Source organism: Phocoena phocoena, chromosome 2 (assembly GCF_963924675.1).
Source record: "Phocoena phocoena chromosome 2, mPhoPho1.1, whole genome shotgun sequence".
NCBI lineage: Eukaryota > Metazoa > Chordata > Mammalia > Artiodactyla > Phocoenidae > Phocoena > Phocoena phocoena.
Genome location: NC_089220.1, coordinates 10028028 through 10050982, shown reverse-complemented (window position 1 = coordinate 10050982; position 22955 = coordinate 10028028). Strand labels below are relative to the sequence as shown.

Genomic DNA, 22955 nt, shown 5'->3' with positions numbered 1-22955 from the left:
ACTTTCTCTCAAATCTTTTTAATCTTGTTTAATTAAAAAGTTTTTTTTTTAATTTAAAATTTTTATTCTCCTCACCTTTTATTTTTCTTAAGGCATTATCTATTTTATTTATTCACCCTTGTGTTCTCTATAGTTTAGTCTTTCCCAAGATATTTTCCTTCAATTCTTTCCTGAGTTTTATCACCTTATTTCTGAGCTTTCATAATTATGATTCATGTGGTTTTTTTCCTATGTCTTATACATTTTCTTTTTTCTTTTTTTTTTTTTTTTTTTTTGCGGTATGTGGGCCTCTCACTGTTGTGGCCTCTCCCGATTCGGAGCACAGGCTCCGGACGCACACAGGCTCAGTGGCCATGGCTCATGGGCCCAGCCGCTCCATGGCATGTGGGATCTTCCCGGACCGGGGCACAAACCTGTGTCCCCTGCATCGGCAGGTGGACTCTCAACCACTGCGCCACCAGGGAAGCCCAATCTTATACATTTTCTTAATTTTTTTTCCTTTGCTTGTGGAAAAATAGTATGTTATAATTAGCTATTTTGTGGGCTTGTCTGTCTTTCATTGTCTTTAAGAATATTAGTTCAGTCCTTATTCTCTTTTTTTAAAAAATAACTATATGGAATTTGATCATGGACCTTGTATATGTCTCGTATTTATGTGAAATTCGTTTCATAACCCTTATAAGGAGGTGTGGTTCAGGATAGCTTTTCTAATTCCAATAGAGTCCCCCCGCCCCTTTTCTTTTGTACTGTTCAAAATAGAATGCCTAACCCGTGTCCCCTGCATCGGCAGGCGGACTCCCAACCACTGCGCCACCAGGGAAGCCCTAGTATGGCTTCTTTTATTAGCATAATTATTTTGAAATTCACCCATGTTGTCATGCATATCAGTAGTTCATTCCTTTTTACTGCTAGTAGTATTCCACTGTATACTACTAGCTCTGTATTGCACTGCATACTATATCACAGTTTGGTTATCTGTCCACCTGTTAGTGAACATTCGGGACATTTCCAATTTTTGTCTATTACAAACAAAGCTATGATGAATATCGTGTTGAGGTGTTTCTGTGGACGTATTCTTTCATTTCTCTTGGGTAAATATCTGTGAGTGGAATGTCTGGGTTGTTTGGTAGGGGTATGTGTACCTTTTAAGAAATTGTCAGACTTTCCCAAAGTGGTTGTACCATTTTACATTTCCACCAGTGGTGTGTGAGTGCCTCATCCTTGCCTACATTTGGTGTGTTCAGTCTTTATAAATTTTAGTCATTCTAGTGGATGTGTAGTGGTATCTTATTGTCATTAAAATTTGAATTTACCTAATGATGAATTTTGTTGAGCATCATTTTCTTATGTTTATTTGCCATGTCTATTTTTCTTTGATGAATTTTTGAGATCTTTTGTCCATTTTATATTGGATGTTCTTATTATTATTTAATTTGAGTTCTTTATGTATTCTAGATGCAAGTTGTTTGTTGGATATATGTCTTGGGTATGGCTTGCCCTTTTGTTTCTGTAACAGTGCCTTTGAAAAACAAATGTTTTTAATTTTGATTAAATTCATTTTTGACTTTTTTTGGTTAGAATTTACATCTTTTGTGTCCTATTTAAGAAATATTTGTCAAACCCAAGGCCACTAAGAATTTCTGCTAAGTTTTCCTCTTGAAGTTTTATAGTGTTGGCTCTTACATTCAGGCCCGTGATTCATTTTGAGTTAATTTTGTCTATTGGTTCAGGTTGGGGAAAGATTCATTGTGTTTTGCATATGGCTTTCCATTTGTTCCAGTGCCATTTGTTGTAAAGATGATCATTTCTTCATTGAATTGTCTTGTCACCTTTGTCAAAAATCAATTGCCCATTTATGTTTGGGTCTGTTTCTGCACTCTCTACTCTCTCCGTCCTTTTCCATTGATCTATATGTCTGTCTTGTGCCACTGCCACACTATCTTGTTTATTTTAACTCTATAATAAGTCTTGAAATCAGGTTGTATTAGCCCTGCAACTTCATCGTTTTTCAAATTTGTTTCCGCTTTTCTAGTTCCTTTGCATTTCCATACAAATTTTAGAGTAAACTCGTTCATTTCTACAAAGAGCCTATTGGGATTTAAATTGGGATCGTGTTGAGTCTGTACTTCAGTTTGGGAGTACAGTATTCTTTACAGCGTTGAGTCTTTCATCCTCGAGTGCTAAATCTCTCTCCATATAGTTGGTCTCTTTTATTTTTCTCAACACGCTTTGTAGTTTTTGGTCTACAGATCTTTCACATCTTTTACCAAATTTTCCAAACGTATTTCATAATCTTATGTTAATCTAAACTAGATTGCTTTTTAAATCACTATTTATGGTTTTTTTCTAGTATATAGAAAAACAGTTGACTTACATATTGTCCTTGTATCCTGCCACACTGACTTATCAGTTCTACTAGCTATTTTGTACATTACAGTTTAACCTATTCCTTTCCAATCTGTAAGCCTTTTGTTTCTTTATTATTGCCTATTACACTGGCTCAAACCTTTAACACAATGTTGAGTAGAAGTAGTAATGGTGAACATTCTTGCCTTGTTCGTGATTAGGGAGAAAGCATTCACTCTTTCACGTTTAAGTATGATGTTAGCTGTAAGTTTTTCATAGATGCCCTTTATCTGGTTGAAGAAGTTCCCCTCTATTTCTAGTTTGTTGACAGTTTTAAATCATGAATGAATGTTGGATTTGTCAGATTTCTGCATCTATTGATATGTTCATATGTGTTTTAAAAAAATTTTGTCACATTGATCTTTAAAAAATTAACTTTTTATTTGGAGATAATTATAGATTCATAGACAGTTGTAAGAAATAATACAGAGATAGCCATGTACCCTTTATCCAGTTTCCCCCTTGTATGGTCAGGCCAGGCCACATGGCTGTTCTCTTGCTCTTTGTACATCCCCCGCCCAACCAGTCCCTGCTTCACCTACACCCTACTCACATGACCCTGCTTCCCCCTGCCCCAGGTGTGATTGTTCTAATCCTTAAGCCAGAATGGCTCCACCCCCTACTTTTAATAAAGGGAAACATCTGCCCTTGTGATGGTAGTTAACCTGAGGGGCTGTGAGGGACTTGCCCCAGTTGCTGGTTTCCTTGGTAACTGATGAGCCAACCTGACATCAATTTCCCCTATAACTGGTACCCTCCTTCTCCCCGGAGTAGCGAAGATTGCTGCCATGCCCTGCCTGCCATCTGCTGTATGTGGTGGGGTGTTGCTCCATGACCGTTCGTTTCGGATGTGTAAGATCCTTTATCCAGTAAATCATTGATGTCTCTGTCGCTGTCTCTGGGCTTTTCTTCTGTCTTGAGGCTGGGCAACTACAAGGCTTGTGGGCCTGTGGGGTGCAGCCCAACACTCCTATAATAACATTTAAAAAACTATAATATGATACACAACCAGAATATGGAATTGATACAATCAAGATAGGTAGGCTTTCCATCACCCCAGGACCCCTCATGTTAAACTTAAGTAGTCATGTCTTTCCCTCCTGCCCCACACCCATCCTCTGGAAATCACTTAATCTGTTTTCCATTTGTATAATTTTGTCATTTCAAGAATGTTCTATAAATGGAGTCATACAGTATGTAACCTTTTGGGGTTGGCTAATGTTTCACTCAGCATAATTCTCTAGAGATTCATCAGGTTGTTGCATCTGTCAATATTTTGTTCCTTTTCATTGCTGGGTAGCATTCTGTGGTATGTATGGACTACAGTTTGTTTAACCATTCACCCATTTAAGGGCTTATAGGTTGTTTACATTTTTTGGTTCAAATAAAGCTGCTCTAAACATTCATCCACAGGTTTTTGTGTGAACGTAAGTTTTCATTTCCTTGGGATAAATGCCCAAGAGTACAATTGCTGGTTGCATGTTTCGTTTTCTAAGAAATTGCCAACATTTTTCTAGAGTGGCTGTACCAGTTTGCATTTCCACCATCGATGAATGAGTGATTTAGTTTCTTTGCATTTGGTGGTGGAATTATTTTTTGTTTCATTTTTTATCCTGATAAGTATATAGTGATATTTCACTGTGGTTTGACTTTATATTTACCTTATAGTTAACAATGTTAAACATCTTTTTCGTGTGCTTATTTACAGTCAATAAAAAGTCTCTTCATTCCTTTTGCCCATTTTCTAATTGGATTGTGTGCTTTTTTACTGTTGAGTTTGAGAGTTTTTTTTAAGATTCTAGATACTGCACCTTTGTTAGACACGTAGTTTGCAAATATTTCTCCTCCTCTATGGCTTGCTTGTCTTTTCATCCTCTTAACAAAGTCTTTCACAGTGCAAAAGTTTTTAATTTTGATGAAGTCCAATTTATCAGTTTTTCCTTTTATTGGTCCTGCTTTTGGTGTCAAGTTTAAGAACTCTTTGCCTAACCCTAGATTTAGATTTTCTCCTATGTTTTTAAAAAATTATATAGTTTTACATTTTATAGAATCATTTTGAGTTAATGTGAGAATTAGGTCAAGGGTTTTTTGGTTTTGGTGGGGTTTTTTTGGAGGTTTTTTTTTGCCTATGGGTGTCCTGTTGCTCTAGCACCACTTGCTGAAAAGGCTGTCTTCGCTCCACTGAATTGCTTTTGAACCTCTGTCAGAAATCAGCTGTGCATGCTTGTGGAGTATACATATTTGTGGAAGTCTGTTTCTGGGTTCTCTCTTCTGTGGCGTAGATTTATTTGTCTATCTCTCTGCCAGTACCATGCAGTCTTGGTTAATGTAGCTATATACTAAGTCTTAAAATTGCGTAGATAAATTCTTCCCACTTTATGCTTCTTTTTAAAAATTGTTTCACCTCTTCTAGTTTTGTTGCTTTTCCATATACATTTTAGAAAAATATTGTCTACCTCCCAAAAATCTTGTTGGGATTTTGACAGGAATTGTGTTAAACCTGTACACCAATTTGGGAGAATTGACATCTTTATTATGCTGAATTTCCCAATCTATGAGCATAGTAGGTTTTTCTAATTAATTATGTCTCCTTTGATTTCTTTCATTAACATTGTGTTTTCAGCATATGAGTCCTGTAATTTTGTTAGTATTTCATTTTTTGAGTGATTGTAAATGATATTGTATTTGTAATTTCAGTGTTCGCGTGTTGAATTTTGTCAAATGTTTTTCTGCATTGATATGATCATGTGATATTTTTCTTCTTTAACCTGGTAATATGATGGATTACACTGATTTTGAGTATTGAACTAGCCTTGCATCCCTGGAGTAAATCTCATTTGATCATGGTGTATAATTCTTCCTTTAACATATTACTATATTTTATTTGCTAATATTCTGTTAAGGATTTTTTTTTTGAAGCCTCCCAGGGCCGCTCCTTGCCGCACACAGCCGGGCTTCCATCCTCCATACATGCAGAGACTGGGAAAACAGTTCTTTTTTAAAAATTAATTAATTAATTTTTTATTGGGGTATAGTTGTTTTACAATATTGTGTTTCTACTGTACAGTGAAGTGGAGTTCCCTGTGCTGTATGGCAGGTTCTCATTAGTTATTTATTTTATACATATTAGTGTATACATGTCAATCCCATCTCCCAGTTCATCCCAGCCACCCCCTTCTGCCCTTGGTGTCCATAGGTTTGTTCTCTACATCTGTGTCTGTTTCTGCCTTGCAAACTGATTCATCTGCACCATTTTTCTAGAATCCACATATATGCGTTAATATACGATATTTGTTTTTCTCTTTCTGACTTACTTCACTCTGTGTGACAGAGTAGGTCCATCCAAGTCTCTACAAAGGACCCAATTTCATTCCTTCTTATGGCTGAGTAATATTCCGTTGTATACATGTACCATATCTTCTTTATCCATTTGTCTGTTGATGGACATTTAGGTTGCTTCCATGACCTGGCTATTATAAATAGTGCTGCAGTGAACATTGGAGCACATGTGTCTTTTTGAATTATGGTTTTCTCTGGGTATATGCCCAGTAGTGGGATTGCTGGGTCATATGGTAATTCGATTTTTAGTTTTTTGAGGAACCTCCATACTGTTCTCCATAGTGGCTGTATCAATTTACATTCCCACCAACAGTGCAAGAGGGTTCCCTTTCCACCCCACCCTCTCCAGCATTTGTCGTTTGTAGATTTTCTGATGATGCCCCTTCTAACTGGTGTGAGGTGATACCTCATTGTAGTTTTGATTTGCATTTGTCTAATAATTAGTGATGTTGAGCATCTTTTCATGTGCCTCTTGGCCATCTGTATGTCTTCTTTAGAGAAATGTTTATTTAGGTCTTCTGCCCATTTTTTTTTTTTAACATCTCTATTGGAGTATAATTGCTTTACAATGGTGTGTTAGTTTCTGCTGTATAACAAAGTGAATCAGCTATACGTATACATATATCCCCATACTCCTCCCTCTTGCATCTCCCTCCCACCCTCCCTATCCCACCCCTCTAGGTGGTCACAAAGCACCGAGCTGATCTCCCTGTGCTATGCTGCTGCTTCCCACTAGCTATCTATTTTACATTTGGTAGTGTATATATAAGTCCATGCCACTCTCTCACTTTGTCTCAGCTTACCCTTCCCCCTCCCCGTGTCCTCAGGTCCATTCTCTACATCTGAGTTTTTATTCCTGTCCTGCCCCTAGGTTCTTCATAACCATTTTTTTTTCTTTAGAAAAAATATATATACATATATATACATATATACATTCCATATATGTGTGTTAGCATATGGTATTTGTCTTTCTCTTTCTGACTTACTTCACTCTATATGACAGACGCTAGGTCCATCCACCTCACTACATATAACTCAATTTCATTTCTTTTTATGGCTGAGTAATATTCCATTGTATATATGTTCCACATCTTCTTTATCCATTCATCTGATGATGGACACTTAGGTTGCTTCCATGTCCTGGCTATTGTAAATAGAGCTGCAATGAACATTGTGGTACATGACTCTTTTTGAATTATGGTTTTCTCAGGGTATATGCCCTGTAGTGGGATTGCTGTGTCGTATGGTAGTTCTTTTTAAGTTTTTTAAGGAACCTCCATACTGTTCTCCAGAGTGGCTGTATCAATTTACATTCCCACTAACAGTGCAAGAGGGTTCCGTTTTCTCCACACCCTCTCCAGCATTTATTGTTTCTAGATTTTTGATAATGGCCATTCTGACTGGTGTGAGATGATATCTCGTTGTAGTTTTGATTCGCATTTCTCTAATGATTACAGATGTTGAGCATTCTTTCATGTGTTTGTTGGCAATCTGTATATCTTCTTTGGAGAAATGTCTATTTAGGTCTTTTGCCCATTTTTTGATTGTGTTTTTTTTTTTCTTGATATTGAACATTTATTTATTTATTTTTGGCCACGTGGCTTGTGGGATCTTAGTTCCCTGACCGTGAATTGAACCTGTGCCCCCTGCAGTGGAAGCGTGAAGTTCTAACCACTGGACTGCCAGGGGAGTCCCTGTTAAGAATTTTACATATACACGTGTATATGTGCGTGTATATATGTGTATATATATTTTTTACTATGTACATATATTTTTTACAATCTTTCCAGGTTTTGTTATCAGTGTAATAATAGCTTCATAAGTGATTTAGGAAGTGTTCTCTTCTGTTTTCTGGAAGAGATTGTGTAGCATGGTGTTAACTCTTCGTTACATGTTTGGTAGAATTCTTCAGTGAAACTATCTGGGCCTTGAGATTTTTTTCAGGAGTTTTAAAATATAAATTCAGTTTCCTTAATAATTGTAGGATTATTCAAATGATGTATTTCGTAGTGGGTGAGTTGTGGCAGTTTGTGTTTTTTGAGGAATTGGTCCATTTTGTCTACGTTTTCAATTTTATGTGTGTAGAATTATTCACAGCATTCTCTTATTATCCTTTCGATGTCTGCAGGGGCTATAGTGATATCTCCTGTTTCAATCCTGTTATTGGTAATTTGTGTCTTCTCTCATTTTTACTTTGTCAGTCTTGCCAGAAGTTAGTCAATTTTATTGATCCTTTAAAAGAACCGGGTGTTTGTTTCATTTATTTTTTTCTATTGTCTTTTGTTTTTATTTCATTAATTTCTGCTCTTTATTATCTCCTTCCTCTGCTTGCATTGTGACTAATTTGTTCTTCTAGCTCTCGAGGTGGAAAGTTAAATTAATGATTTGAGATTTTTTCCTCTTCCCTTTCATAAATGTATGCATTTATTGTTATAAATTTCTCTCTCTGAAATGCTTCAGCTGTGTTCCAGAAAGTTGTATAATTTTCACTCAATTCAATGTATTTTTTAAAAATTTCCTCTTTGACCCATTTATTATGTAGAAGTATGTGATTTCATTTCCAAGAATTTAGAGAGCTTTCTGTTATCTTTTTATTATTGATTGCTAGTTTGATTCCACTGTGGTCAGAGAAAACTCTTTGTATGATTTGTTGAGGACTTTTTCATGGCCCAGCATGTGGTTTTTCATGGTATATATTCTTTGGGAACTTGAGAAGAATGTATATTCTACTGTTGTTGGATGGAGTATTCTATAAATGTTAATTAGATATTATTGGTTGATGGTGTTGTTGAGTTCTCTATCCTTGATTTTCTGTCTAGCTCCATCCGTTGTTGAAAGAGGGGTGTGGAAGTCTCCACCTACCTGTGTATTTGTCTAGACAACTTCTCCTTTTAGCACTGTCAGGTTTTTTTTTGTTTTTGTTTTTTGCAGTTGTATTTGGTGTATACACACTTAGAATTGCTATGTCTTCTCGGTGGACTTCCTCTTTTATCATTATATAATGTCCTTGTCTGTCTCTGGTGATTTTCTTTACAATGAGGTCCACTTTATCTGACATTAATATGGTCACAGCTGCTTTCTTTTGATTTGTATTTCTGTGATATATCATTTTCTGTCCTTTACTTTCAACCTGCTGATACTGTTGTATTTGAAATTAGTTTCTTATGGCTGCATTCAGTTGAGTAATATTCTTTAATCCACTCTGCCAGTCCCTGTCTTTTAATTGATGTAGTTAGATTTTTAACTTTAATGTAACTGTTGATATTTAGGGTCTTAAACCTGCCATTTAATTTTTTGTTTTCTGCTTTTTTTTCCATGAAATATTTTGTCTTCACATCTATGAGGTATTAGTGATCATATTTTTTAACTAATTGCAAAGTTAGTGAATAAAAAATTCGGTGAATGAAATTCACTGAATTCATATTAAATATTCCTGACATCAGTTCGTGCAGTGAGCTATCCATTCATCCATCCTTTTAAGAGACATTTACTAAACCTCTACTTTGGGCCAGTCATTGTCATATGAAACATTACTTTTTCAGATATTTCTCTTCTCTTTTAGTTCTTTAGTAGTGTATTTGTTTCCTGTGGTGCTGCAGTAAATTACCACAAACTGGATGGCTTAAAACAACAGAAATGTATTCTGTCACAGTTCTGGAAGTCAAAAGTCTGAAATCAGTATCAACTGAGTCGAAATCAAGGCATCAGCAGGGCTCTAGGGGAGAATCTGTTTGTCTCTTTCAGCTTCTGGTGGTTGTCAGCATTCTCTGGCTGTGGCAGCATCACTCCAGTCTCTGCTTTGTGGTCAAATTGCCTCCTGTTCTGTCTTTTCCCCCGAATGTCTCTTTTAAGGACACTTGTTATTGGGTTTATAACCTACTGGGATAATCCATGATGATCTCTTTATCCCAAGATCCTTTTTAAAAAAAACTTTATTATTTTTTTATACAGCAGGTTCTTATTAGTCATCCATTTTATACACATCAGTGTACACATGTCAATCCCAATCTCCCAATTCATCACACCACCACCCCACCCCCTGCCGCTTCCCCCCTTGGTGTCCATACGTTTGTTCTCTACATCTGTGTCTCTATTTCTGCCTTGCAAACTGGTTCATCTGTACCATTTTTCTAGGTTCCACATATATGCGTTAATATACGATATTTGTTTTTCTATTTCTGACTTCCTTCGCTCTGTATGACAGTCTCTAGGTCCATCTACATCTCTACAAATGACCCAATTTCGTTGCTTTTTATGGCTGAGTAATATTCCATTGTATATATGTGCCACATCTTCTTTATCCATTCATCTGTCGATGGGCATTTAGGTTTCTTCCATGTCCTGGCTATTGTAAATAGTGCTGCAGCGAACATTGGGGTGCATGTGTCTTTTTGAATTGTGGTTTTCTCTGGGTATGTGCCCAGTGTCAATTTACATTCCCACCAACAGTGCAAGAGGGTTCCCTTTTCTCCACACCCTCTCCAGCATTTACTGTTTGTAGATTTTCTGATGATGTCCATTCTAACAGTTTGAGGTAATACCTCATTCTAGTTTTGATTTACATTTCTCTTTAAGATCCTTTTTCAAATTAAGATAACATTCACAGTTTCCAGGATTAGGGTGTAGCCATGTTTTTTGGGGGGGCCACTATTCAATCCACTACAAGTAGTACCTTATATGCAGTTTTAATTTCCCTCTTTTGATCTCCTCCTCACCTTGGCATGGGTCTCCTGTTTCCCTCCCTTCTCTTTTCCTTCTTGATTTTGTCTTTTAAAGTGTTCACTTAGAGAGTGATGAGAATAGTGGAATGATTGTGCTGACCTGTATTTCACAGCCTACCGTACTGCAGCAGGGAAAAAGCCTTTTTTCACAGCAGGGCAGCTTCATTTAATCAGAATATTCTGCTTATTAACAGAACTTATAAAACTCTGAAGCAGATAAATATAATGCTTTAAAAATTCTTTAAAAAACCATGTTAAGGTCTTATATACCTATAATAAATAATTCCATTTGAAGAGTTAAGTAAAAATAATTTTAGTTAAGGTAAATAAATATTACGGCATCAGTAATTAACATTTAAATTGGTATCAGTTAAGGATAGGTGGAGTTTCCCTCTGAGGTGGTGCCACGTTTACTAGCATCTTTTATATACATTTCAAGTACTTGCACCACTTATGTTGGTTAGCTTATGTTTTAAAAACAAATAATTTGTTTGCATGGAAGTGGTTTTTTGGAAGAATCAGAACACTTTTTCTGAGGTATTTAGGCCACTAGAGTATCACAGATTATTTTGGTAAAACCTTAGTGACCTGATGAATATTCTATCAAAAAGGTACCATATAAATATACCCTACTGACTTTTAAGAATATAGAATATATATCGTTAAGTTTCTGGCGACTCAATCTAGTGCAATAGGTAGTTTCATTGTCCTAGAAGAAAGTTGTATGATTCTGCTGTAGTTGATTTTGTTGCTGTCCCTGCTGTTGTTATGATTATTAATATTTTACCATAATGAAATTTATCATTTATATTTTTATAAAGTATAGCAAACTGGCAGGTCACAGGAAAAAATAAGGTAGAATTTTAAAGTAACTAATAATGGTCTCAAAATTTTTAGACTTCAGCAAGATGTGTGTGTAGATAGAGAATCTTGTTTTAGCATAAGCATAATTAATATCTTCATGCCTTTGTTATAAGATTGACTTAAAAAGCCAGAAATTTCAGTTCTGGCTTTATTTGTATATCTAGATGATGTGTTTAAAGTTTAAAACTGTCAGAAGTCTGAGTGTTCGTTATTAAAAAGCAGTTGTTTTGAAGTTAATCCCTGCTTTTTATAATGTAAATTATAATTACAAATTTATAGTTACAAATTTAAAATTTGTGTTTTCTTTGTAAGTGCTGGTCAAGATATCCAAGGAACAAGCGTGATTGCAAATCTTCCATTTCTGATGCGACAGAACCCTGCTGAGACACTTCGGAGAATCTTGCCAAAAGTCAGAGTAAGTTGCTGTGAAATAAGATTTGAATTCACCGTTTTTTTCCCAGTAGTACGTTGTCATTGTCAGGAGAAATTTTCAGAGCTTTCGATGGCTGATCTTTTGTACCTAATCCTTGAGTGGAGGAAGTATTATGATAAACATTTTGAATTATGTTGAAAATATTTAAGGAAATTAGCTGATGGAAATGGAGAAATCTAGATCTTAAACTGTAAAGATTTCATTAATCATTTTCTCAGTAGAGACATTATAATGTTTTCAGTAGCTCAAAAAAAATCTTAGTCTTATAAAATCATAGCTACCTTATTTGGTATTCTGTTGACTTAAATATATATTAATAGTATTTCTAGAACATTTATAATATGGTTTAACTGATAGTCCTAATAATCACCGTGGTGCCTGCTAAAGATTGAATTGTGGCCATTGCAGTTTTAGTTTTATATTTAATTGCTTCCTAAATTCCTTCAGAATTAGTTTTCCTGCCATAAACAAAATATTTGATCTACTAGAACTTTCTTTTCTCTATTTAATATTTACTCATTATTAATATATAATATTAAATATTTAATACATGCTATTTATTATTTATTTGTACCATGTGCAAAGTGCTGTTCTTTATTAGAACTTGAATGAACAGAACAGATGATGTCTTTGTGTCTTCAGGGAGCTTATAATACTAATGGGGTCAGGGAGGTTACCTACTAACGGGGATTCTGTTTGCTAATAGTGAGTTTTGTAGACTTTGCTTTGACTTTCTGTTTGGTTTAACTTTTTTATAAAGTTTAAATTAATTTATATGTGTTTAAAATACTGTAATTATTAGTGTGTCCTTGGGTTTTATTTTTAGGCATATATGGCATGTTTCCAGTGATGTAGATCAGGGATATACCACGTTATTTTTATAAGATGTCCACGTTTCTATGCAGGCGATATGGATTTTTTTTTTTTTTTTTTTTTTACTGATTACGGTGGTGAATTGAGAAGATGTTTGTTTTAGTATCATGTGTGATTCAAAAGTGAATGAAGCTTTTTCATGTCTGTTTTTCCCAAATCATTCCATAATTTCAATGGAATTAAGTCTACACAGTCTAGGTTTAATTTCACATTCAACTGAAGTGATATTAACTGACCTAAGCTTGTTAGCATGTCACCTGGGAGTACCAGTTAAACAGTAGTAGAAGGGAACAGGTGGTTAGGTCGTCTTAACTAAGGAGTTATTGTACATAAGCAAATGAAATTTAAAGCTAAAAATATTGAGCACGGTGTATACTCTGTGTTGAGCAGGCTAAATCCAGACCACAGGCCGCATACTGCAAGTTAAAAGTTTCATAAAGCAAGAGTAAAAGATGAAGCATAGACAGTAGTGAGCTTTAGGTGGTCTCTAAATTATTTTGAAAAAAATCCTTTGCTAATGAGTTCACAATAAAGTTAACTAAATAATAACTCCTGAGAAATCTTGATTTCATGGGAATGTATAAAGAATATTATATACTCACATATAGAGCATATTTATACAAAGAATCAAATGTCTCTGCAGAAACTATATAACTGAGTTAGAGAGGGTAAGATTTTATTAAGCTTTTAAAGTTATTAAGTTTAATTCATAATACAGAAGATTAACTGAAGAAAGGGATGTAAAGAAAATGTATACTAATGAATATATACTAAGAAAATCTTAGTAGCAGCCATTTATGTAGGATTCTCATTTATTTTGCCCTGTACTAAAAAAGGTAGAAAACAGCCCCAGATTAGATTCTATATCAGGAAGACATAAAGACTATGGAAAACAATTAAAGAACAAGCATAGGAGAGTATTTAATTGTGTGATTCTGATTTATGTAAAAATGCTGAAGAATTAAGCAAATGGGAAGCACTTCTTTATGGGGGCAATAATAATGACTTTTATGGAGGGTTTAATATAAAATGTAGGCAGCTAAACATTTAAGCAACCCCACATCAAATTCTAAAACCTATGAGCAAATCATTTAAAATCATAGTATTCAGATACTATTAAGACTTGTTGGTACTCACAGAACCTTCTTTAATTCTGCCTTGCTTCTGTGAGTGGTTACTTCCAACTGATAAAAGTATGACAAAAATTGCACATAGCCACTTTATTCACTCTTGCCATGGCCATAGTTTCTTAGCTAGTTTTATAAAAAAAGCAATCTTGTGTCTCAAAATGAGCATTTAGTAATAACGGCCTTCTCATTCATTCATTCATAAAAATTTACTGAGTACCTCCCGTGTGCCAGGCACTGTTCTAAGCACTGAGAAAACAGAGGTGAACAAAACAGAGAACTCAACCCCAAGGACGTTTCCAGAGGGGGAAACAGACATTAAACAAGTGAGTGAGTGTAAAGAACAGGATCAAGTGAGGGGGCCATTGGGGGAGTTGGGAAAGTGGGAGGATACTGACTATGCTTTGGGAGGTCAAGGACAAGGACACATCTTTGAGGAACTGAAAACTGAAGGGATAGGAGGAAACAGCCATTTGAGTAGTCAGGAATGAGTGGTCCAGGCAGAGAGAGCAGGAAGAGTTTGGTGGAACTGCGAGAGGTAAGCGTGGTTGGAGTCCAGTGGGTGGGGGTGGGTTGTGAATCGAAGAGAGGACAGTGACGGAGCATATGCAAGTGTTGCTCTTTCCTAGGACAGTGGAGAGCCACTGAAGACTTTAAGCAGGGCGGTGACTTATCCCACGGACATGCTACAATGATCATTTGCTAATTGTGTGGAGGGTGGATTGGAGCAGGAGTTGGGAAGCTGCAGCATGAGGGCGGCTAATTAGGACAATAGAGTGGTGGATACATCCAAGATGCATTTATTGGGAGAGAATGAACTACGTAATGGATCAGATGTGGAAAGCGAGGGATGAATTCCAGATTATTTCTGGCTTGAGCTTCTGTATGGTTCTGCTGGTTTTGAGTGTCTTGGTTGATAATTTATTAAATCGATGGGGAAAAATAGTTGGAATACGCTCCAGTGCTAACCTTCAGTGAATGGTTTATTTTTAGAGACTTTAAAGACATGAATAATAATTATTTTATGTAAGAAGTTAATCATTGCCCAGATTCTTTTCATATTTATAACAGTAGTATAAGTCGCTTTTAGAACTCCTGCTGTACCTTCTCTTTACCTTAAAGAACATCAGATAAAGTGATGGAGATATTTCTGGGCTTATGTATTATAGAAATTCACCAAACAAGATGTTTTTCATTCTGTTTTTGTGTTTTTTTATTTGTATTTTATCTTTACAATAATGAATTGACTGAAAAATGGTTTAAAAAATAGGTTGCTATTTTCACTGCTTTAGAGATGAAGGAATTTAAGGTTAAAAATAAAGTGGCAGAAAGAGAGGCATGATTAGAACTGAGCTAACCCACAGTATTTCTTCAGTTTACTTTCTAAGTTATATCTAAGTGGATGATGAAGGATAGTGCAGTTAGATCACTCGTCTCAAGGTTAATTTAAATAAGAGTCCAGAAAGGAAATATTTTGACCTCCAATTTAAATTCTCTATCTAATTCTAGATATGAGACACTTCTGAATATACAGTTGACTCTTGAACAGCACGGGTTTGAACTGGCTGGGCCCATCTATGCTTGGACTTTTTCAATACACATGTGCCATTGTACTACACGATCAGAAGCTGGTTAAATCTGTGGTTACGGAACCTGGGATATGGAGGGAGGGCCAACTGTAAAGTTATATGTGGGTTTCCCACTGCCTGGAGGGTTGACTCCCCTAAACTGCATTGTTCAAGGAACAACTGTAGTAGTTATATCTGTTTTATTTGATTTCATCCTAGGGTATCTTTTGAAAAGGAAAACAGGTTTTTTCTGTGGTCTTTATTGATTAAGTTTGAATTCTTTCCACAATATATTAAGTTGAATTAATATTGGATGTTAGATTTGACTTGAACTTCTGGTTGTCTAGAAATGAAAGAATTTGTTTTGTCAGGATAAATTTCTGAAATACTGTGGTCCTTTATAATATGTGAAATAGTAACGATATAATTAACCATGTAATATCAGTGACTCCTTTATAAATGAAGTGCAAAAAGAAAGTCTCTACCTGTTGAGTTATTGAACCCTGTTATCGTTTTTTCACTTATTTTGGGAACCAAAATAAGGCGTAAAATTGTCTATTAAAAAATGTGCAACGTCAGGAAGAGATAAAAATAACTGTAGGTCATTTATTGAGGTCTGACAATGTGTCAGGCACTGAACTCTGTCAAACGTTTTACATGTTTTTATCTCTTTGAATGCTCATGGCAGTTCTGTAAGGGTCACTTGATTGAGGAAGAAGCAACTTAGGTGAGTAACTTGCCCAAAGTCACGGTGCTAGCAAGTGGTATAATTAGGTTTGAATAGGGAGTCTGACTCCTGAGTCCTCTCTCTTAACTGCTATACAACCTCTTCATTAGCTCATAATGACTGCAACAAATATGTAATATATAATTTTAGTTCCTCAGCCTGAGTCATCTGTCTTGTGGTTATTGCAAGAGGCCTCCTTACTGGACCTTTTGCTTCCCCTTTGCTCCCTGGAGCCCATTCAGCCAGAGATCGTTCATTTATTTAGCATCAATTTACGCATTACTTAGATGAATAAAATTGTATATATTTAAAGCGTACAGTGTGATGATTTAATATATGTATACATCGTGAAATGCTTACCCCAATCAAATTAACTAATACCTCCATCATCTCACATAGTTAATTTTTTTCTTCAGTGAGATCTCTTAAAGATCTTTCAGAGAGATCAGTCATATCTTTTCTTCTTGAATGAAAACTACTAAAGTGGTGTGGTAGGCAGAACAGTGGCCTCCCAAAGATATCAGGTCCTAATCCCTGGAACCTGTAAATGTTACCTTATTTAGAAAAAGAGGTTTTGTAGATGTGGTTAAGGATCTTGAGACAGGGAGATTATCCTGGATTATCTGGGTGGGCCCTAAATGCCATCAGATGTATCCCTATAAGAGGAAAGCTGAGGGAGATTTGACCCAGACATGGAGGAGAAGGCAGTGTGAAGGCAGAGGCAGAGATTGCCGTGATGAGGCCACCAGCCAAGGAATGCCAGCAACTACCAGAAGCTGGAAGAGGCAAGTAACTGATTCTACCTAGTGCCTCTGGAGGGAGTGTGTCCTTGCCAACACTTTGATTTTGGCTGAGTGATACTGATTTAGGACTAATGGCCTCCAGAACTGTGAGAGAATACATTTCTGTTGTTCTAAGCCACTCAGTTTGTGCTAATTTATTATACCAACCACAGGAAAGTAATACAAGTAACTTCCCATTTCAGATAGAGTAAAACTCCTTACCATGCCCTAAAATGACCCTGACTAGCTTTCTGATCTCATCACCTACCCTTCTTTTCTCTTTCTTCCATAAGGGCAGAAGACTTGTCAGTCTGATTTATCACTGTATCCCCAGAATCTAGAACAGTGCTTGGCAAAAACAGGCACTCAAAAATAATTTTAAAATGAGCATTGATTGAGCTTGATATTCTGAGACAATAAGTGTCTACCTGAAAGACCAGTGACACTTGATCCACTAATGGCATTTTTGGATGAGAAGTAAAAACATGATATCAGTGGAGTGATATAATGCTGACTTACGTTTCTAGAGAGACCATTTTTGGGGGAGGAGTTGGAGAAAGATATATACTAGGGAAAGGATAAAAGAGACATAATTCATCAATATGAAACTTAATCATTTGAGATCAGTAGATGTGGTCTACGAATCTTTTGATTCTGAAAATATTCATTAGTTCTACTTTTATTATATTATGTTTTTCCCAATGTGATTATTTGAGCATTTTATATCTACTGAATAGAGGTAGATTTTTAAAAGTTTATTTTAAAATTTTTATAGATAGCCTTTACTATGTAAATAAATATATTTGTTACTAAAAGCTTTACTTACTTTTTAAGGTCTATTTCAAGTAGCACGGATATGTGAATAACCGATAATAATAATGTGAGGAACCCTTCCTGTGGGCCAGGCCCTGTGCTCAGTGCTTTAGACACATCCTTTTAAACCTCTTATAACAACTCCACACCATGTATTTATTCTCATTTGACAGTTGAGAAAATCTAGGCTTAAAAAATTCAGTGTTTTGACTAGATATTTTGTTGAAGCATACAATTATATAATTTATTCCTACAGTGCACCAAGGAAAAAAGAAATAGTCTTAACTAAAGGAATTAAAGAGCACAAACAAATGATACAAATTGCTTTTTCCTTTGGTTTGCAGTTCAAAAATAAAAGTACCTGTCTTCCTCACTCTAGGTGATGTTTTGTGAGTTAAGTTAAAAGTTAAGTTCTGAAAAAAGCACAAGGATTTTGTAAAGGCAACACAGTTATACATAATAAGCAGGACATGATGTTCTAACTCCCTACAGGTCATAAAGGGCCCGCAGTAGAGTAGGACTCTACTGACAGGTTTAGCATTGAAGGACACTCTCATGTGAAGTAAGGTGAAGAAGAAAGTGAAGTTATTCCTATAATGTCAGATTGATGGAGAAAAATCATCAGGGTCAGACTTGACCTTATGAGGAGTTTTTGCGGGATAGGAAGCATAAAATTGTGTAACTTATTCTTCCAGTTCACTAAGAAAAAAAAGAAGTAGTATTAACCAAAGGAATTAGAGAGCATGGACAGATGGTATAAAATGACTCTTTCTTCTATGGTTTACAGCTGAAAAATAAAAATACATTGATCACAATGCATTTTGAAAATAATGTCGGTGTTATATCTTTTTATGTATATCCATTTGTGTTTAAGGACAAAATAGAGTAACATCATTAATTATTAGACAATAGTAGTAAATTCAGTGGAAACACTGGCTGCAGATATAGTTTTTTCTGGGCATTTATAAAAAGTTACATAAGCTAATATTCTTAATAGATCTAAAAATATTCCCTTTCAGTAAGCTAAATTCTAGTGGAGACCAGTGTTCTCACATGTGCTTCTTAGTCATTCAATCATGTTATTTTTATCCTGCCTAAGATAAAAATGAGCTGGAACTTCTGAATTTCTTAATTAGAAAATCTTTTATTTCTGTGATAACGGGACCACCGTTATCACAGAAATACTTGAATATTGTTTCTGACTTTAGGCATTTGGATGATACAAAGGATAATTTATGGATATTTTAATTTACAATCCTTGCAAGACTCTAAAACAAAGAAGATATTCACATGCTCCACTGTAATAAAGGTCTGAAATGTTTGATTTAAAACTGTATGGATTAACTAGGCTTTTGGCAGTGTGGTGAAGCGGATAGCCTAGAATATGTTCCCAAATCAGAACATCTAGAAGCTCTAGATAAAGTACAAGAAGCATTCTTTTAAATGTATGGTTAAGCTTATAAGAGAGTAAGGAATATTCAAGGCTCAGAAGCAAAGCAATCAGTTCCACTTCTACTTAGGATATAGACGTGTGCAAGAAAACATCACTCCCATTCTAACAACAATGGCATGTTCACAAAATTCACATCATCATAACTTTTCCTGAGCCCGTCAGAAGTGGTCACAAAGCAATCAAGTGGACTGTATTCAGAGGAGCTCTCTGAGGAAAGATGGGACACAGAGACACTGACCTTTGACAAGAGTGTAAGAGGAAGACGTGGCCACCCCAAAGAATTGTTAGAAAAAATCAGCTAAAATTTGGACAAGTTTTTAAAGATTGATCTGTGGGCTCGTGTGTCAGTTTGGAATAACTCAGAGCTGCAGACTCAAGGGAACTTTGCACTCACTTGTGAGCTCTTTTCCCCAGGCCTGCTTGCCTTGGCCGGGGTAGGAGACTGGAGAGGACCTCCTCTGGTGATGCAGGTATGGTGATGATTGCTGCTGGGGAACAGGGGACACAGCACTGCCCACTTCCTCACAGTGACATGCACGGACATACAGGGAATTTCAGCAGCGGGTTGGGTACTATAAAAGAATCAAATGAAAATCCTAGAAATAAAAAAAGGATGATATCAGAGATGAAGTGTTTCTCCAACAGGGCCAACTGGGGAAAGAATCAGTGAACTTGAAGGTAGAAGTTATCTAAACAAACAAAAAGATAAAAAATAATGAAAAAATGCAAGAGAGCATTCAGTGGCTTTGAGACAGTATAAAGTGGTATAATACACGTGCAATCAAAGTCTCAGAATGAGAGAAGAGAGAACTATTTGCAGAAATAGTGGCCAAGACTTCTTTGAGATTAATCAATGACAACAAGCCAAAGACCCAAGAAGCTCAGAGGACGCCAAGCAAGGTAAATACACACACACTGTCCGCCTAGGTACATCGTGATCAAACTGCTGAAAATGAAAAATAGGAGACAGCCTTGGGAACAGCCAGAGACAAAAGAAACGTTAAATATAGAGGAACAAATGTGAGAACTAAGCAGCCTTATGGTCGGAAAATATGCAGGCCAGGGAGCAGTGGAATGTGTATTAAAAGTACTGCAAGCAAAAGCAACAACAACAGCAAAAAAGGTCAACAAGAAATCTGTACCCAGTGAAAATACCTTTCAAGGATGGAGGCAAAAAACTATTTTGGTTTTAGACAAATAAATCGAAAGAATTCATTGTACTAGACTTACACTATAAGAAATGGTGAGGGAGGTTCTTTAAGGCAGACGTAATATAATACCAAATGGAAATTGGATTTACGTGAAGAAATGCAGAGCTCCAGAAGTGGTAAAAATTAAGGTAAATGTAAATGAAATAATAACAGTTCTACACAGATTCTTCCAGAAAATAGAGGATAAAGTAAGAACTTCACAAGCGATTCTAGGAGGCTAGCATTATCCTGATACCCAAATAAGACATAGACATTACAAAAAAACCATAGATGCCTATCCCTTATGAACTTAGATGCAAACATCTTTTGAAAAACAGCAGATCAAATTCAGCAATATAAAAGGGCTAATACATCATGACCAATCAGGGTTTATCACAGTAACTTAGGGTTGGTTTAAAATTCAAAATCTAATCAGTATAAGTCATCATATCAACAAACTAAAACAAAACAAAAAACAGAATGCCACCATCTGATCATCTCAGTAGATTTAGGAAAAGCATGTGACAAAACCCAACATCATTCCTGGAGAAAAAACCCCAAACTTTATCATACTAGGAGGAGATAGGAACCTCCTCTGTGAAAAACTTGCAGGTAACATCGTACTTAAAGGTGAAAGACTGAATGTTTTCCCCTAGTATCAGGAACAAGCCAAGAGTGTACACTTCTTACTGCATTTGTTCAACACTGTGCTAGGTATTGTAACCAGTGCAGAAAGGCAACAGAAAGAAGTGAAAGGTATCCACATTTCAGAGAAAGAAATAAGGCTGCCTTTTTCTGTCAGATGACATTGTCATCTATGTAGCAATCTACAAAAGAAAAATATTTAGAACTGCTGAGTATGGAAAGGTTGCAGGATGCCAGATAAATGTACGAATAAATTGTATTTCTACACACTAGCAATAAGCAATTGGAAATTGAAGTTTTTCTTAAACAATTAAAGTATGTAATACTTAGGGATAAATCTGATAAATGTGTTAAGACCTGTATACTGAAAACTATAGAACATTGCTGAGAGAAATAATAAAAGAACGAAGTGAACGGAGATACACCACGTTCATGGATCAGAAGATTCAGTATTATTATATATTTATATAAATATATAAATATATAAATATAAATATAAATCTATATATTTAATGCAAAATAATAATTCCAGCAGGTTAGGGTTTTTTTCTGTTGTAGAAAGTAAGTGAATTCTAAAATTCATATGAAAATGCAAAGGACTTAGAATAGCCAAAACAATTTTGAGAAGGAGAAAGTTGGAAGACTTTTATTACCTGATTTTGAGACCTAATATACAGCATAGCAATTAAGACTATGAATACTGGTATAAAGACAAATCAGTGGGAGATACGGAGAGATTTTTTAAAAGCCCATAGATATGTTCCCAGTTGATTTTAACACAGGTACAAAGGCAATTCATTGCAGAGACGATAGTCCTTTCAACAAATAGTGCTGGGTCAGTTGAGAAAAAAGTCCATACTTTGTACCACATACAGAAGTTAACCCCAAATAGATCATAAACCTGAGTGTTAAAAACTAAAATCGTAAAAACTTCTAGAAGAAAACATAAGACTAAGTCTTTGTGACCTTGGGTACACAAAGATTTCTTTATATATATGACACTAAAAGTATGATCCATAGAAGAAAAATTTGATAAATTTGATTTCATGAAAGTGTAAAGCTTTTGCTCTTCAGAAGGCAGTTAAGAGAATGAAAAATAAGTCATGGAATGGGAGAAAATATAAATCACATACGTGATGAAGCATATGTGTTCAGAATACACAAAGAACTCTCAAGACTCAGTAATAAAACAACCCAATTTAAAAAAAGGCAAGACATTTAAACTGATACTTCACCAAAGATTTGTGGATAGCCAATAAACGAAAGATGTTCAGTATCATTAGTCATTAGATAAATGCAAATAAATTTATACACCTGTTAGGGTGTATGTACTAAAAAAAACCCTGATAATACTAAGTATAGACAAGAATGTGGAGCAACTCAAACTCTTATACACTGTTGGTGGAAGTGTATCAATAAAGTTGTACAACCACTTAGGGAAACAGTTTGGCAGTTTCTCAGAAGTTTAAACATACACCTATTGAATCACTCAACCAGTTCACGTCTAAGGATTAAGAGAAATTAAAGCAAGTGTTTATATAAATACTTGTATATAATTATAATAGTAATTACAACTGTAATTATTGCAGTAATATCATTGCAACTCTATTTGTAATAACCAAAACGAAAAATAATCCACATGGACATCAACAGGTGAATGGATAAACAAATTGTGGTATATCCATATAATATACCACAAACTAATGTTTATGTATTCTGAATCCAAGTCCTTTGTTGGTTATGTATTGAAATATCTTCTTCCACTCTGTGGTTTATCCTAATGTTTTAGATTAATTTTGTAAACAACATGTTTGGGTTTTATTTTTTATCCAATCTGACTCTGTTTTAATTAGAACATTTCATCCATTTACTTTTAATTGCATATATTATCTTACTATTTATTTGTTTTTTCTGTTTGGTGTTCTTTTTTTGTCAATTATTTCCTTTTTTTGAATTAATGAAGTGGTTTTATTACTTTACTTTCCGCCCCGTCCCGTTAGCTTGGAACTCTCTT

General features: G+C 35.4%; 1 protein-coding gene across 1 annotated transcript in view; it reads left to right on the top strand.

Annotated features, from left to right (window-relative positions):
- PPP4R4 (protein phosphatase 4 regulatory subunit 4) overlaps positions 1-22955 on the top strand; it is a 115672-nt gene that overhangs the window by 25865 nt on the left and 66852 nt on the right. The window contains exon 3 of the mRNA XM_065872289.1: positions 11643-11745. Coding sequence (XP_065728361.1) covers positions 11643-11745 — 103 coding nt within the window. The remainder of the gene's footprint in view (positions 1-11642; positions 11746-22955) is intronic.